The 18,492-nt window shown below is 36.0% G+C and overlaps 1 protein-coding gene across 1 annotated transcript; it reads left to right on the forward strand.

The window, feature by feature from the left end:
* Positions 1–95: 95 nt before the first annotated feature.
* ARL14EP (ADP ribosylation factor like GTPase 14 effector protein) lies at positions 96–18,090 on the forward strand. The gene is made up of 4 exons (XM_026512193.4): positions 96–243; positions 11,937–12,452; positions 14,279–14,406; positions 15,425–18,090. Exons 2-4 carry the CDS (start codon positions 12,030–12,032, stop codon positions 15,651–15,653), a joined length of 780 nt encoding a protein of 259 aa, XP_026367978.1. The 5' UTR covers positions 96–243; positions 11,937–12,029; the 3' UTR covers positions 15,654–18,090.
* The last annotated feature ends 402 nt before the right edge of the window (positions 18,091–18,492 follow it).

An 18,492-nucleotide genomic window follows, 5' to 3' on the forward strand; every position in this document is an offset into this window, starting at 1 on the left:
AGCAACCATTGCCTCACGTTGCGTCTTCGGCCCATTAACGCCGCCCCGCCCTTCCCGCCCGGGAGGCCGGCCAGGCTTGCGTCGCTCTAGGCTCTAGGTTTATGCTAACGCTGAGCCTCTCTAGCCTTCGTTCGCCGTCCTCTCGGTGGTAGCGACGGGGAGGAGAGGAAAAACCGGCAGCGAAGTCGGCCCTACGCGAATGCGGGTGCAGCCCAAATTCTGCAGAGGAGAGCACGAGCTAAGGTGGAACGGGACGGGGGGCGGCTCTGGGAAGGGCGCGAGTGTGGAGAGAGGTCCTTGGATGAGAGGGGGAGCCAGGGCCGGTTCTCGGAGGTCTGTAAGGAGGGCTGGGAGAGGAGGCCCAGACACGTGAGAGGGACTTTCAGCTGCTGGCTGGGGCCTCCTGCAGTCTGCTACCCTGCAGAGTACCTGGCCTCCCCCAGTTCATCTGCGGGCCCCCTGTGTCAGGACCTAGCACAGTTCCTGTCGCATCTGTATCTTCCGCGGGTTGTCGCCTCGTTTCGGGAGACCTGGAGCCCGCAAAGCTATGATTTAGGCTTGTACTGTTTACAAGAGGGTGATTATGGCCTTGAACCTAGTCCGCAGCCTGTATCGCTCCAGTTTCGTTTTTATTTTTTAATGAGCCCTAGCTGTTTGGTTGAGGCTGGAGGCCGATCAGTATCCATTTTTCCATCCCAGTAGGATGAACTGAGTAAATGATCATTTGGACGTATCCGATAGCTTGAAACGTTATGGTGTGGCTGTCAACTAGGGGCGTATGCCTGTGACTATCATGCTGTTGAGGTGGAAATATTGCGGCGTCCTGTGGACTTCGTTACCCCGCTTTGAGAGATTCATCCTCCTCGGTGTGAGATTGTAGCAGTTTCTGAACGTGTATTCACAAGACGTTGTTTACTAAGTGCTAGTATAGATGGTAGAGAAGCTACAACTGTTAAACAGGAACTAGGTGATCCCTTGTTCTCACAGAGTTTAATATATTATCGAAAAACTAACAACAAAAAAAAACCCCGTGATGGTGCTATGAAAAGGGAAGTCCCTGAAGTTCCTCTTTTGCCTTAGGTAATGCGGAAAATAAAACCATATAGCTCCTGCCTTCCCACAGCTGAGAATAGAGAAAAAGTTTTAATGCACCGTTAAATTGTTCTGCAGACACAGAGGAAGAAGGACCTATAATAATAGTATTTGGGTAAGGCACACCAGATAGGTGAAGACGCTGGTGCTGCCCTGAAAAATAAGTTAGTATTGCCTGGCACAGAAAGGGTCGTGGGCTTTCCAAGCAGGAGGACAGTATAAAGGCATAAAGTGTAAAAGAACTTTGCAGATAGTGTAGTTTGGCCTGGAGCATGTGGCATTTGAACAAGTAATGTCATGCTAGAGAGTCCAGACTATTTTTTAGGAAGAGATGAAAGTATTTTCAACGGAATGATTTAGAATTGTATGGTGACTAACATAATATAATAAAAAAATATTAAAAAAAAAAAAGAATTCAGTTGCACAATCACTTACTCAACAACTATAGTGTTAAGTATAGTTTGACAGTTTGGGCCACATACAGAATCAGGTAGAATAAAGAGAACTTTGCTCATTCTTCTTGGTCTGGAAACAGTCTTTCAGTTGTTGAAATCCTACTTCAGTTCTCTTTGGCCTTTAAGGACTAGAGGATTAGAGACAAATTACAAATTTGGAAGCCTGAAGGGTTTGCTAAATTGTTCCCCAAGTGATCTGAAAGTATGCTAGATAAAGCATTAAAAAATCTGAGGGGAATACGTTAGATAAACCTAGAGTAAATCGTTAGGGCCTGATTAAGAGGGATTCTTTATATAAAGTAAAATTAGTTTTTGTGGGTTTTTTTTTTTCATTAAGCAAGAACTTGAATGTTGTAACAGGCTCTGTGCTAGGCTTGTGACTAGAGCTCTAAGTTTCAGTTTCATCATCTGTAAATGGGGATGATAGTACTTCACTGTTGTCAAGATTAAAGAGATGATGTTTGTGCTTAGTACTGTACCTGGCACTTAGTAAATACAGGCACTTGAACCAAATATTTTAAATGGTACTATTGACTATGTTTTGGTTCTAAGTTCTTTACCTTTCTTGTTGGGCCTGACTCTTAAGTGTTAAAGACTATCTCATTTTGCTCCTTAACCCTTCTGTTAGTGTCCATTCACTTGCAGGGTGAGTAGTTAGTATTTGAAGATAGTGGGTACAAAAAGTTGACAGATGCAAGAGGCATGACTTGTATGTGTATTCCTATGACCAAAACTGCTGATTCATAAAGTAGGGATTTTTCTTCCATTAAATAAGAGATAATCTGGGAAAATGCCTTATAAATTTCTAAGACAGCCCCCCCCCAAAAGAAAAAAGGCATTTGTCATGAAAGGGGAAGACTTTTATTAAAAATTGAACTAAAAATTCAGTAAATTTCTTCTTCGGCTAAATTTCCTCCTAATGCTACTTTTTCCCACTAATTAGGAGACTGGAAAAACTGTATTAAGGGAAACCAACATATTGGAAAATATTTTGGGAAATTTCCCTCCAAATTTTGAGAAGAAAAAAAAATTCTCCTTGATTAATCCCTACCTTCCTCTGCTGTTGTTTTGTCAGTGGCAGTGATGGCTGTGGTGTCCTGCTTTAATTCCTGTAGGAGCCCTGCGATAACGTCCTAGACCTTGTGTTATTGGGAAAGCTTGCTAGCATCATTGCCTTGTATGCGCTTGCTCACCTACATCTAGCCTGCCTACTGTAGAGTTTGGTAATGGAGAACAAGTGATAATGCTTAAAAGCTTATTCCATAGAATCTAAATATGTACATGTATAAATTTTATTTTTTAAAGATTGTTATTTATTTGAGAGAGAGAGAGAGAGCGCACAAACGAGGGGAGAGGCAGAGGGAGAAGCAGACTCCTCGCTGAGCAGGAAGCCTGATGCCAGGCTCAATCCCAGGACCCTGAGATCATGACCTGAGCTGAAGGCAAACACTAACCAACTGAGCTACCCAGGCGTCCCTACATGTATAAATTTTAAATAATTAAAAAAAAAACAAAAAACCACAAACTCATAGATACAGAGAACAGATTGGTGGTTGCCAGAGGTGGGGGGTGTACAAAATCGCTGAAGGGGGTCAAAAGGTACAAACTTCCAGTTATAAAATAAGTAATGGGGATGTAATGTACAGTATGGTGACAATAGTTAACAACACTGTATTGCATATTTAAAAGTTCCTGAGGAAGTAAATCTTAAAAGTTCTCATCACAAGAAAAAACATTTGTAACCATGTGGTGATGGATGTTAACTAGACTTAATTGTGGTGATCTTTCATAATATATACGAATGTTGAATCATTACTTTGTACCCCTTAAACTAATAATGTTGTATGTAAATTATACCTCAATTTAAAACAAAAACAAAAACTTGTTTCTTGAGCTTGCAGTGTTCAAATCATACGAGGAGCAGATTATTTTGTTTACGGCCTAAGGTGGTAGAAGTAAAAGAAAGGGTCTAATCTATCCTATGCTTATTTCATTGTTTTTGACTCTTCTCGTAGTGCTTTAAGAATATTAAATGTTAATTTTAGAATCACAGAACGTACTCTGTGTAGGCACTGAATAGAGTGTTAACAACCCTAAAGCAACAGAAAGCCCAAAATGCAAAAAATAATTTTAGGGATTTTTCAAATAAAAAAAATCCAGAGTTTGTAAAGAGAGACTTTATTTGAAAGGGTTATGGCAATAAGGGAAAATGAACTATTGAAATGGAGAGAATTCTCTGACCAAAAGATGTACCAGCATCTCAAGGGAGGAATAAAAGATGTTAGAACAGAACTCCTTGATTTGATTGTAGGTTCCAGAGTGTTTTACCCTGAGGCTGTTCTCCGGAGGAGTTGTGGTGGGTTCTGGCTGAGGGTGGGCCACAGTTCTGGGACCTGGGGGAAGGAGAGAAACTTAAAATATAGCTAACTGGCATTTTTGTTCCAATTGGTCACTTTTGACATGCAGTTAAGATTCACAAATTTATAGGGGCACTTGGGTGGCTCAGACTGTTGAGGGACAGACTCTTGGTTTTCCCTCAGGTCATAATCTGTGTTGTTAGATGTAGCCTGGAGCCTTGCGTCGGCCTCCCACTCAGCAGGGAGTTGACTTCCCCTTTCCCTCTCCCTCTGTTCCCACCCCCACTGTCCCTTGTGTGCTTGTCTTCACACCCTTTGCGCCCTCTCTCTCTCTCCTTTCTCTCTCTCTCTTTCTGAAATAAATAAATAATTAAATCTTAAAAAAGATTCATAAATTTATAAATGAGGCAAAGAATGGAAATTTGAAGGGTCTTTTTCTTAGTCATAGGTAAACAAGGGGGTATCCTCAGAGTCTTGTAGAAGCCTTAAGGAGAGGAATGGGAGGATTTCTTTAACCGTGACTCTTAAAGAACTAGGAACACAGGTCTCCGGTAAAATTCAGCTTCTCAAAAGGCATCTTTGCTCTTTGAAATGCTATTTGAAATTTATTTTACAAATAAAATTCATCTAAACCTTTATACAAGAAGGCCTTAGGAGACTCAGTGGCCCTTCAGAAATTAAGTAAGTGTTAGTATTTGTAAATCCTACTTCATTAGATGTAGTTTAAAAGTACTTGAAGACCTGGATCTCATTTGTGTCATAGTAAAATCTTCCCAAAGTTGGGGCAAAAGAACTAAATTAATCAGGTCTAAATGAACACATTTAAGGTTTTTCATTTGTTATTGGTTTTCATCTTATCCATTTAAAAGCAGTACTTTTTTTTTCTTCCATGATGAATACTAGGTATTATAATGGTTAAAGTGATTGGCTGTAGCAAATTGATCTCTTCCTATGTTTAAAAGAATCCCCCCCCCCCACACACAAATTCCACAAAAAAAGGGGGCGGAAGTAAAATCATGACTGTCACACAAATATAAAATTATGAACACACGGTTTTTGTTTCCCTTACTAATGAGGGAACTGGTAAGATGTTATAACTAGTTCAAATGACAAAAGAACAGACATACTTATTGATCAGGAATATTAAAATAAATGAGCACGTGGAAGCAAAATGGTCTTCTACAGTGGGCCAGGGAGTCCATTGAACCTCCATTATACAGAAGTTACAAGAATATAGACAAGAATTATATTTGCGTTGCTAACCATTATTTTCAGTTGTCAGCTGTAAATAGCAGTGGAAGCAAGACAGTGGAAGAAGCAGAGGTCTCATAATCAGAATGTGAAAACCTTGAGAGCTGTGCTCTCAACAATGCATAGTTCTTTATACATCTGTTTTATCAAGTTTATGACTCCCCTCCCTTCCTAATCTTCGCTAAATGTCAGACTTCCTGGAAGGCAAGTTCATGTTGTGTGTGTATTTTCCTTTTTTTAAAAAAAAATATGCCTTAAAAATACGGAAGATGCTTGGTTAATGTTCTCGTAGTTGAACTACCTAAAGCAGTGGATCTCAAACTAATATGCTTACATATCACTTGGGGATCTTTTTGTAAAAATATGGATCCTGATTCACAGGATCTAGGGTCCTTACTGAGGTTCCTCTTTTCTAATAAGTTCCCAGCTGATGGCAGTACTGGTTCGTGGACAATGAATAGTAGGGCATTTCTGACTGTGTTAATTAGGAAGGTGTTAGATTAATCATTACATCATTGCATGGAGAATGTTGCATCATGTAGGGGAAGGGAGCAACATGAAGCTACTGGACTGTCACTTGAAGAAAAAGATAAATATTAATCGTGGGCCACATTGCCAGAACACAGACCAAAGCAAGCAAAAGAAACAGTTGCTGAGGAACAGATCCAAAAAGCTCTAAGGCAGAACTTTAGGGAAGGAAGACAGAAATAAGGACATTGAGTAATACAACAGGGGAGGAGCAGCCAGAGGCTGTAATTTTTAGAAGGCAGGCAGTAACCACTTAAGATCGCTGGCTGAAATTGTGTGCTTCTTGAGCAAGCCTGACTTTCTTTAGCCCAGCATTAGCCGTGCTTGAAGAAACTGCCTAATAGTAGGTCAGGAAACAAACTTATATAAGACTTTAAGCAATAAAACTTCATTAACACAGGTGTATACACTCTTACTATAATAGTTTTAAATGAGTTGGTACAGTTGTGCCATTGAGTTTTAATGTGTAAAATTTATTTTTTTTTACTGTAACTGGCAGTTTATCTTCTGTCTGTTAGGACATTTTAATTTTAAACCAAGCAGGTCCTGTAATTTATTAATGGGAAGTTCAGCTTTCTTTAGTGACAAGAAGTGGGACATAATGTGAAGCTGATACTAAAGAAACATCTGTACTGGAAGATACAAAAACTACATAGTAAATAAGGTTGCCAGATTTAGCAAATAAAAATACAGGATGTCCAGTTAAATCTGAATTTCAGACAAATAACAAATTTTTAGCAGTATTTGGGATACAGTCAACATATATGCATTATCTAAAATTCATTTTTAGCTGAGCATACTATCTTTTATCTGGCAACTCTAATAGTAAATCTACCCTAACAGTGACACTTGAGGGATGGCTGCTTACAAAATGGTATTGTGCAGCAGTTTAGTACCTTCCAGTGTTCCTCCAAAAGTTATAGTACTCAAAAGTGTGCCCAGAGCTCAAAATAGTTGGAAGCATCTGTTTGCCAGAAGAGGATGTTTTCAAGGACTGATAGGGTCATGGCTAAGTTGAATTAAAAACACATTTAACACTATACTCTCAGCTAGGAGATCAGGTTCATAATGGTTTAAGGTTAGTAAAAGAATTTATGCTATTGTGGAAGATGTCCAAGCAAATACTTAGAGAAAAAAAGTGATTTAATAGGAGTTTAATCATATTTCCAAGTTTCTAAGGGAGAGCACTTAAGTACACTGGCACAACTTAGAGTCTTGCTAATAAACTCTCATGAACTATGTAGTAATTTAGGCAAGATAGAAGGAAAGTAAACACATGAACAGTTGCTTACTTAGTCTTTAGAGATTGCACTAAGTATTTCAGTGATATTCCACTACACATTCACTGGAATATTTAATTTTTATTTTCACTTTGTTGTTTAAATTTTAGTGAACTTACAGCACAATATCGGTTTCTGGAGTAGAATTCAGTTATTCATCACCTACATACAATACCCAGTGCTCATCACAAGTGCCCTCCTTAATACCCATCACCCAGTTAGCCCATCCCCCACTTTCCCTCCAGCAGCCCTCAGTTTGTTCTCTATCATTAAGAGTCTCTTATGGCTTGTTTCCTTCTCCCTTTTTCTTTTTTTCCCCCTTCCCATATGTTCTTGAGTGAGATCATATGGTATTTGTCTTTCTCTGAGTGACTTATTTCACTTAGCATAATACACTCTAGCTCTATCCATGTCCTTGCAAATGGAAAGATTACATTCTTTTTGTTGGCTGTCAATTGTTTATCATGTATTGTCTATTGTTTATTGTCTATATATCTTACTTTTTGAATTGTCTGCTTTAGTCTTTTGCCAATGTTAATGGTTTGTCTTTTTATTATTGTAGTTTTTTAATCTGTATACAAGGATTTGGCTGGTAAAAACTGTTTGCATATTTTCTCTCAATATATGGCTTTCCTATTAATATTTGAAATTTTGACTTATGAATAAAAGTATTCTTTGTGAAACCTAATTATCATTTTTTCTATTATGTTAATTGCTCTCCGTGTCCAGAGAAACCTTTGCCTACACAACATCATAAATATGGTCTCCGGTGTTTTCTCCTAAAGTCTTTAGCTGTAGTGTTGAAGACTACGAATTATCTTGATTTTCATCTATAGTGTATGTTACTGGCCAACGTTCATTTTTCTCATATGGATATCCACTTATTTCAAAACCACTGGTTGAAAAAATTTATTTTTCCCTTAGGATTGGCTTTGTACCTTTACTAGAAATCACTTGCGCCTATAAAAGGGGGTATATCTCTTGGGTTTATATTTGATCCCATTGATATGTATATATCTATCTTTAAGATAATTCCATACCATCCTGATTAGAGTAAGTCCATTATAATTGGACTAGAAGGCTTTTCTTTTTTGTGATTGTTTTGGTTATAGGAAGTCCTTTCATTTTATGTAAATTTTAGATGAAGCTTATTAATTAATGATTACAATTGCATTGAATCTATAATATAAGGAGAACAGACATTTAACCAATTTTGTGTCTTCCAATACATGAACATGGGGTATCTCACCATTTATTTTGGTCTTTTAAAATAATTCTCAACAAATTTTGTAGATTTTAGTGTATAGATCTTCTATGTTTTGTTTAAATTATTCCTGAGTATTTCATGTTTCTTTAATGACACTTTCATTGGTTGTGATTTTTTTTATATGTATTGCTGGATTCTGTGTACTAAATTATTTTTATGAATTTTTTCCTATGTTCACAAGGAATTTTGGTCTTTTTTTTTTTTTCTCCTGTTTTGGAATGTCTGGTTTTGTACCAAGATAATGCTTGCCTTAAATAAAGTAAGTTGAGAATGAAAAAAAAAAAAAAAAAAAATGAAAGTAAAGGAACAGATGCCCCAGTAGCCAAGGAAAAGAATTCCCTAATGGGTAAAAATGTATTATTTCTAAAACTAATTTTCTAAGTTGTAAGATGCTTTTCCTATTAAATATGGTCAGGGTAGTCCAAGTCTTTGAATGCTTAGGAATAATTTTTTGTTCAGAAAATCATAGATTAGTGGCTACAAATTGGTGATAGTTACCTACAAATATAAAGAATGGAGCATCAATGAGAGAGTAAACATTAGCAATTTCCGTAATGTGCTGAGAAGGTTGTCAATCAAGTTTCTTTCCTTATGATACTGTTAAGAAAGGTCAGCAAGATTTCTGTCCCATCTGTTAAAGTATAGTACAGCATAGTTTGTTTTATAACTGCATCTCTACCTTCCTCTTTTCCATTCCTTCATTTATTTTAACCCATATTTCTGTTAGAAGAAATCTAATTATTTGTATAATACAAGCCATTTTATCTGATGCACTTGGCACCATTACTGGGAAGTTAAATTTTAAAAGTTGGTTGAAACAGAATAAAAATACATAAATATGCTCCATCTTAATTAGCTTTTAAACATTTTAAGTTAAAATGTTCGGTGACATTTTGAACTTTAGATTGTATTCTATTTTTTAACTTTTTTTATTTAGTATTTTAACTGAAAACAGGTACATATGTATTCACTGTTTTTTGTTACATGAGACCTGAGTCATCTTTGTATATGGTTTCATAAGATCTTATACGATTCTGGTTTTTCTCTGAAGAGAATATTAATATTGGGAAGTATCTAAGCTTCCTAACCAGTTGTTCGGTTTTTTTGTTTGTTTTTTGTTTTTTTTTCCCATGGAGCAAATTTAAAAAAACACTTGAAAAATTGCAGAATCCTAGGTATTTCAACACTGCCACCACCCACATTTCAGTGGTTCATGTATATTTTCAACACTTTTTCTTCCTAGTGACTTGGATTTGTTGACTCTTCCCTTAGGAATTCAACTAAGTTTTTGTATTTGCTTTGAAAAATATGAAAGTTTTCAGAGAGAAAGTACAGAAAATAATGAAAACACTTGTGTACATGCCTTCAATTTAATCTTCCATAAATCTCTTTTTAAAAAGTTTCCTTCCTCCTCAGAAGTATGTATACCACAAATTTGGTATTTCTTACTCATGTATATTTTAGCATGATTCATATTTTCATCTGTAAACCATGTACACTATTTTATGTGTTTAAAATTTTACAGAAATGTATCCTTTTACAATTTTTTCACTTAAGATTATCTTTAAGATTTATCCATGTTGGGGCGCCTGGGTGGCTCAGTCGTTAAACGTCTGCCTTCAGCTCAGGGCGTGATCCCGCCGTTCTGGGATCGAGCCCCGCATTAGGCTCCTCCGCTGGGAACCTGCTTCATCCTCTCCCACTCCCCCTGCTTGTGTTCCCTCTCGCTGGCTGTCTCTCTCTGTCAAATAAATAAATAAAAATCTTAAAAAAAAAAAAAAGATTTATCCATGTTGATTCATATAATTCGTGTGGTTAACTGTCCTGTAGGAGTGCTTGTTAAGTAATCCATGGTTTCTCATCCTTAAAATTAGATAATTTCCAGCTTTTCACTATCAAAGACAGTAGATGCTCAAAGTCCTTGTATATATAATGTACAAAATCCTTGTGCTCTTTTGGGACATATATTTTTTGGCAGACACCTAGAGCTGAAAGTGCAAGGTCCTAGGATGTGGACTTGTTTAATTTTGTCAGAAATTACCAAAAACACTCTTAAAGCAGTTGCAGTTTACATTCCTACCTATGTACAAGGAGCATGTAAGAGTTGGCCACATTTTAACCAGCTTATCAGATTTTTAAAATTTTGCTAAGCAAATGTTCGAGAAATGGTTTTGAGTTTGACTTTTTTTTTTTGGATAACTATAAAGGTTGAATATCTTTGCATGCATTTATTGGCTATTTTATTCTTTTCCTCTGTAAATTGCCTATTTATATTTGCTTAGTTGTTTTTTTGTTTTGTTTTGTTTTTTTGTTTTAAGATTTTTATTTGGGAGAGAGAGCACGAGCAGGGGGAGGGGCAGAAGCAGACTCCCCACTGAAAGGAAGCCCAATGCAGGGCTGGATCCCAGGACCCTGGGATCCTGATCTGAGCAGAAGGCAGACGTTAACTGACTGATCCACCCAGGTGCCCCTATTTGCTTAGTTTTCTAATGGGTTCTTTGTCATTTTCTAATTGATTTGTGAATGTTAGAATTTTTTATGTATATTTGGGGTAATAATCCTAACAATACCTTTTCAAGTGTGGCTGTTCTACCTCCTTCAGAGTTATAAGGAAATGTTTAATTTTGACATATAATCAAATGTATCCCATCTTTTTCTTTGGTATGTGCCTTTTTGTTTGAGAAATTCTTCTCTATCCCAATGTCGCAAAGTCTTCTAGGTTTTCTTACAAACATTAGTACAGTTTTTCTTTTCTTGTTTAATTCTTTAATCCATCTGGAGTTGATATTTGTGAGAAAGAGATCTTAGTCTTCTTCCATGTGGTTAGCTGGTTATGCCCTAATCTTATTAAATCTTTTCCCCTTTAGTGTGCAATACCCACTGATTTTATAAAATCACATGTCATATACTGCAGCAAGCCCTCATCTTTTCATGGATCTATTTGTCTATACTATTATTTGTCTATACTAATACTATACTAAACACCACACTGTTTTAATTGTAATAGCTTTATAGTAAATAAATATCTTACTTTGTTTTCCTTCAAACTATCTTGACTTTCTTGGATTTTTGCTCTTCCATATAAACCAAATGCTAAATTCCAAGGGGGAGTGGGTGCAATACCTGTTGGGATTTGATTGGAATAATATTGAATTTACAGATAAATTACCAGAGAATATATATACCTCAGTAAGATTTCCCATGATTAATTTCTACATTTATTTAGGATATCTTTTTTTGTATTTCTTTTTTGATAATTTTCTTCATAGAAGTCTCTCATGTCTTTTGTAGGATTTATTTTGTAAGGTCTCTTAATATTTTATGTTTCTAGCATCATTGTTCAATCATCTTACTAATTTTAATAGTTCGTCTGTTAAACCTTTTGTATTTTCTATGTAGATATTTATATCATCTTTGAGTAATGCTGCTTCCTTCTCGATCTCCATACCTTTTAATACAATATTAAGTGGAAGCTTTAATACAGTGTTAAATAGCAAGTATTCTTTTGTAGTTCTGACTTTACAGGGAATGCTTCTAATGTTTTATGATTAATAACATTTATTTTAAGCTTTTGGTAAATGTCTTTGTGTTCCTTGCATGCTAAGAGTTTCTTTCTTTTAAATAGATGTTGAATTTTATCAAATGCTTTTTCAGTTTCCCAGATAAAAAGTTTGCAGCACAAATCTGACTTCAGTCTTTTCTCTAGGGTGATCAGCACGTGACCTGCTAGAGCGAGAGAGAGAGAGAAAGATCGATCTAGACAAAATCAAACAAGGGAAATTTGCTGGAATCTAGAGTGATGGATCCATGTTCAGTTGGAGTCCAGCTTCGTACCACAAATGAGTGTCATAAAACCTACTATACTCGTCACACGGGTTTCAAGACTTTGCAAGAATTGTCATCAAATGATATGCTTTTACTTCAACTTAGAACTGGAATGACACTTTCTGGGAACAATACCATTTGCTTTCATCATGCAAAAATTTACATTGACAGATTTGAGGATTTGCAGAAGTCATGTTGTGACCCATTTAACATACACAAAAAGCTAGCCAAAAAAAATTTGCATGTAATTGACTTAGATGATGCCACTTTTCTGAGTGCAAAATTTGGAAGACAGCTTGTACCTGGTTGGAAGCTTTGTCCAAAATGTACACAGATAATCAATGGAAGTGTGGATGTTGATTCTGAAGACCGGCAGAGAAGAAAACCTGATTCAGATGTATGTATAGTAGTCATTTTTTTCTTCTGTGTACTTCTACAATGTGAGGTTTTGTCGAACTATAAAGAAACCATATTTATGGGAGGTGCCTGGGTGGCTCAGTCGTTGGGCATCTGCCTTCAGCTCAGGGCATGATCCCGGCGTTCTGGGATCGAGCCCCGCACCGGGCTCCTCTGCTGGGAACCAGCTTCTTCCTCTCCCACTTCCCCTGCTTGTGTTCCCTCTCTCACTGGCTGTCTCTCTGTCAAATAAATAAATAAAATCTTTAAAGAAAGAAAGAAAGAAAGAAACCATATTTACATTATTATTTATTATACTAATTGGAATTAAAGTTGGGGAGGTGAAAATAAATGGTGTTTCTAAATATTTCTATATACCCAGACTGGATGATAAAGTAGGCTTGAGGAAAGAATAGCATATTGTGTCCAAGACTCAAGCTGTAACTGCTAGGGCTAAGATGTTGGGAGTGGCTTTTAGAACATTCTGGTAAAGCCAGGACTTAATTGTTACCTTAGTTTCTTTTCTAATACCAAAGTAACTCAGTAAGACCTGCCCGCCAGTGAGGATCTGTATAGCAGAATGAATTCTTTCTTGTGAAGGACTTAAAAATGACTACTTTAAAATGAACACAAGAGAAATGACTTGCAGTAATTGTTTCTTCAACCTTTCTTTCTCCTTTGGCACTAATACCATTCTTGTTTGGGTTTTTTAGAAGCTTTCCTTTGCTTCTAGCTCTGAGTTTTTACTTGCTGATTTAAGAACTCCCTATGGTGAAAAAGCATACATTTTTACATTGTAAATACTAAATATTTATAACTCCCTTATTCACATGCCCACATTCAGATTATTTAACTATATCAGAAAAAAATTGAGATTTCATAAAGCTGTCTTTGGTGCAGAACAAAGATAAGTATATCAAAGGAGCACTTCTCAAAATTTCTATTTATAACCAATTTATAATTCTTGCTGCTGGGATATTTTTCTCAATTTCCTCCTTTTCATTATATTAATAAACCAAATTAAAAGATAATTAAAATTTTAAATTATATGTAGTGCTTCCCTTTTGTTCTCCCCTCAGAGGCATATCTCCAGGACCCAGTGTTCTCTTGAAGTTCATACTAGATACTAGCTCCTGCTGTCACTTTAGATGTCTTCTCCATTTCATTTATTTGTTGCTCTCGTGGAATATATCACATAAACTGTTTTTTCCCCAGATAATGAACTTAAATTCTTAACCATCGAAAATTTATTTTACCAAAGCGCTTTAAAAAGATGAGAATACTATTTCAGAACTTGAAACCATATTGCCTCTCCGCTTTTAAATATATATATATAATAGAACCTTTCCTTAAGGACTCAAGATCATATTAGGAACCTCAGTTTTGTTTCTGGTATTTTTAAAAGATTTAATATTTTTTAAGTGATCTCCACACCCAACATAGGGCTCGAACTCATAACATCAAGATCATGAATCATACACTCCACTGCGAGGTACCCCAGGAACCTCAGCGTTATGCCTTTGGGTTATACAGCAGTTTTTCTGCCTTTTCTTCATCTTAGCAGCAGCCATTGCAGTTTTTACCATGCTTGTTGCCCCTCCTAATATGCCAGAGACTAAAATTAGATAATGAAAATATTACAAATAAATTAACCCATAAACTTTGAATATTGTCTAGGGCTGTGTAAATGTTGTTGCACTTGGGCTCTAAAACCTTTTTCTTCTTTCCAGACCATCCTTCAGGTTAAGGAATAATCTGGATTAAATATTAATCTGTTCAGGGTCTGTTGTCAAGATTTGAGTTGATAATTTGTTTACCTTTATCCAGGGAAGAACTGCTAAAGCTTTGAGGTCATTGCAATTTGCAAACCCAGGAAAGCAAACTGAATTTGCTCCAGAAACTGGTAAAAGAGAAAAAAGAAGGCTCACAAAAAATGCAACCGCTGGTTCTGACAGGTAGGCTTTGTGTTCACTTAAGACCTGTATTAACTTGCTGCTTCACATCTGTATTGTTCACTATCTTAAGTTTTAAATTTTCTGGGTAGATACTTTAAATTGGAAAATTTGGGATTAGTAAGACTCTCCAAGGACTGCATATAAAATTAAGGCATCCCTTTCAACTCTAAAAATTTATTTCTAAGGAAGTGTCAATAAAGTGAACAAGTTAACATTTTTGGCATGAGAATTAAAATTTAAACATATTATGCTTAAAACAATTTTTTAAAAGCATTGGCATTATATAATTGGCATATCACTCTATGGGTAGCAGCCAAAAAGTCAATCTTGGAAGAATTCAAGGTTGCTTTTATTTTTTACATGTCTAAAATAGAAACAGTTATGGTACAGTCAACAGAATGAATGAGAAAACTAAATTGTTTGGAATATGACTTTTCAAATTGAACATTTCTAAAGCACAGGTTGACAAAGAAATGTTAGTGTAATCATTCAGAATTATTTTCTACATATGCCATTTATTCCATCTGTTAAGGTTTTCCATTGAGTCATTTAATTGTTTTTAAGCCAAATTTGCTAGAGTCCATTAAAGAACAAGAAACAGATTAATTGCAGTATAAAAACCAAGAAGGTGGTAGAAAGAGATTGGTATCCAACAAAATGTACTACTGTTAAGCTGCCATTCTCTGTTGTTGCCGTTACAGTAAGGGGAAAATATTTTAAACAGAAATATATTTTTTGGAAATAGTAAAGAAATGGACTGACTTGACTTTTAAATGGACTTCTAGAGGCATATTTAGGCTTTTTGGACTTGTCTGAACACTTTAGAATGAGGTCTCGTCTTCTCACTCGGAGTTCATTTACTGCAATAGGCTTGAGCCTGGTTAGTTTTGTACCAGTTTTGCAGGACATCCTTGCTAATTCAAAATATTATACCTCCTTAAATTTGTTTTCATTTCAATAACATATTCAAAAATAATGTGTTTTTGAGGTGTAATTCGTCTTGTGTTTTACTCTACAGACAAGTGATACCTGCGAAGAGTAAGGTCTATGATAGCCAGGGTCTCCTGATTTTCAGTGGAATGGACCTTTGTGACTGCCTTGATGAAGACTGCTTAGGATGTTTCTATGCTTGTCCTGCCTGTGGTTCCACCAAATGTGGAGCTGAATGCCGCTGTGACCGCAAGTGGCTGTATGAGCAAATCGAAATCGAAGGAGGAGAAATCATTCATAACAAACATGCTGGATAATTTGTGGTATCAAATTATGGGCTCCATTTCTAAAACTCTGTTATCCTAAGATACATTTTAAAGTTGACTGCCAAATGATGAGAATTTGAAAACCACCTCAACATGCACTCACTGTGCACTAACGTTGCATTTAGGGTGCTTTAAGATTATTATCTGATGTATATTTAGATGGGCTATTCCTCAGCAGTCAGCTTTAAGCCTGTTAGTGTAAACAGGTAGGCAAAGGCAGTCCTCCATTAGCACAGCTTAAATTTCAGTTACCATGGTCTATACTGTGAGCAGTTAGGTGAAGTACAAACTCCCCTGCCAGCCCTTTGGTCCACAGATCATTATGGAACAGACGTGCTTCATCATCTCTGACCAATCACAGTACTTCTCTCAGATTCTGCTAGTGACTGGTCACTGCACAGCTGTCATTCAGCTCACTCACAGCAAAGCCCTGTGGTTGTGTTGTCTCCTTGTAACCCATGTGACATTTTACAGAAGTAGATCATCAAAAGAACTGGCCAACAAAGATAAAAGTGAGTGAAGAAATGAAAAACGATAGTGCTAGACGTGAGATCTGCACTGAACGTAAGTGGAGTTGTAGAAGGGATCACTGATGGGAATGTTGGCGCTGTTGCTGTTCTGGACCTCAGTGTGAAGCTAGGGGAGCCTCGTGGGGGCACGCGTAACGTGAATAAGCAAGTTGGTCGTGACAGGAAGGTTGAATAGGTCCCCGAGGAAGTGATGGGAAAAACTTCACGTTAAAGGAAATTAGAGTTATTTTACAACATTGAAAGTACAAATGGAAAAATGGTGGAAGCTGATCCAAACTTGAGTATGACAGTTCACAGTGGCTTATTTAGTATCCTTAGTTAACGGAAAGGCAAGCACTCTTCAGACCACTTTTGATTAGTTTTTTTACAGTGAAATAACACTTTTCTCACTGTTTCTAATGTTTTAAATTATAGTGTACTAACATAGTTTTTTTACAGTGTTTCTGTTTTCTTTTGTTTGTAACTGACCGAGTTTTTAATATTTTCACAGATTTTTAAAGGTCACAGAATATTTTTCCCCATATTAAGATTGCTTCGAATGGCCATTTTTGATGGTCCTACACTACTGTGCAAGTCAAGGACTGTAGCTGAGAACAGGGCCCACCTACTTCAGAAAAAATTAATTTTGATAAAACTAGGTGGTAATCTACATATCTAAATGCTAAAATTCGTCTTGCAACTTACCCTTAAAAAAAAAAAGTTTTAGTATTGTAAACAAACCTTTCATTGTTTAGACCATATGTTCTTGGTGAAAATTTGTTCTTGATGGCAAAAATCTCATTCTTTGTATAAAACATCGGTGTACATATAATACATAAACAGGGGTACGTTGTATCTATGGTATTAAAGTTTTATGGGGTGGTGATAAGGATTAAAAGGCCTAAAAAAGGCTTTAAGGGAGTAATAATGAGAAAAAAAACATTAGAGAAACAGTGGTTGAGAGTATAAATTATTTGGAAATTGAATCTTGATGTACACGTTTTTATGGAATTTGTATGGGTGCTGTTTGGAGGATGAGAGTGGGTGATAACTGCTCTTTTGTAAGCAGCTACCTGTCTGTGTAAAATCTTTCCTCATCTAGGACATTGCCAGGAAACTAGGTTTTTGCTTGGTTTCCCCTATAGTACTTTAGTTTAATCAGGTGAACGTTTAGCAGTTTGAAATACTTTTTAGCTATTGAAACGAAATTTATACAACCAGTTTGATTAAATTGACCAGTAGAGGTTTATTTTTACTCCTGTATACTTCTGGTATCTGTTTAACAGGTTTTACTTTGATGGTATCCCATTTTGAACCATGGAATTGTCATTAAGTTACAGTTGTCACTGACCAGTTATCAGAAGTATGGTTAGTCTCAATTCTTTAATTCACATTTCAACAGAGCACTAGCAAAGAGAATATTTTGGCTCCTTATACTTAAATCAGATGCTAGATTTTTTTTTTTCTGAATTAAGGAAATATTTGTTATAGAAGATACACAGACTTCCAATTTTATCTGAACTTCTGGGTTCATTAGATGTTAGTTGCATTATTGCCAATGTTTTTGTTGGTTCTAGGTAAGTATGATTTAGTATATTGCTTAAGCTATTTATAGGGACAAATTTAAATCTTAGATTTTTTTTTGTTTAAAACAGGAATATGTTTTCAAAAGAATAAAATGACTTTAAAATTCAAATTGTATTTCAGCATTCCTTAGTGTAACATTTCTGTGTTATTTTTCAAAGATGGTAATAGTTAATTTAAGTTTCAAGGGTAAATTTCTTGAACAATTTTGCTTATATTTGTTCATTATACCTATTTAGGAAACCAGACTTTTCATGAGTATGCACAATGTTTACAGAGAGAGGTGTATCTAATTTGGAGTATGCTATAATAAAAGCTGTGTTTTGGGAAAATTACATCACGAGTTCACATTACTATTTTGAAATATAGAATTACAGAAATCCAGAATACAATTAAATTGGCTAGGTTCTTTTTATATTTTGCATAAGTATGGTTCCAGGTGGCTAAATTATTTTAGGATACTATTAGTCTAACAAGCAGAAATAAAAGCAATACGAGCACTTCTGCTGTATATGGGTCCTGCCGGAGAAGTTAGCGTAAGGCCATAAACACTGGTCTTACACAGTATTGACCGCAAACATTAAAAATGCACGTGTATGTTTTAAGTAAATGGCATCTCATGTGATCTTTTTCCTAGTTCTTTTACAAGTATAAGAAAATAGTTACCTTTGAAATATTATATTTGAGATTCTTCTATTTTTAAAATGTTATATCTACTTCTGTATACAAGCTGGTCT

The sequence above is a fragment of the Ursus arctos genome, unplaced genomic scaffold (genome assembly GCF_023065955.2).
Source record: "Ursus arctos isolate Adak ecotype North America unplaced genomic scaffold, UrsArc2.0 scaffold_23, whole genome shotgun sequence".
Taxonomy (NCBI): domain Eukaryota; kingdom Metazoa; phylum Chordata; class Mammalia; order Carnivora; family Ursidae; genus Ursus; species Ursus arctos.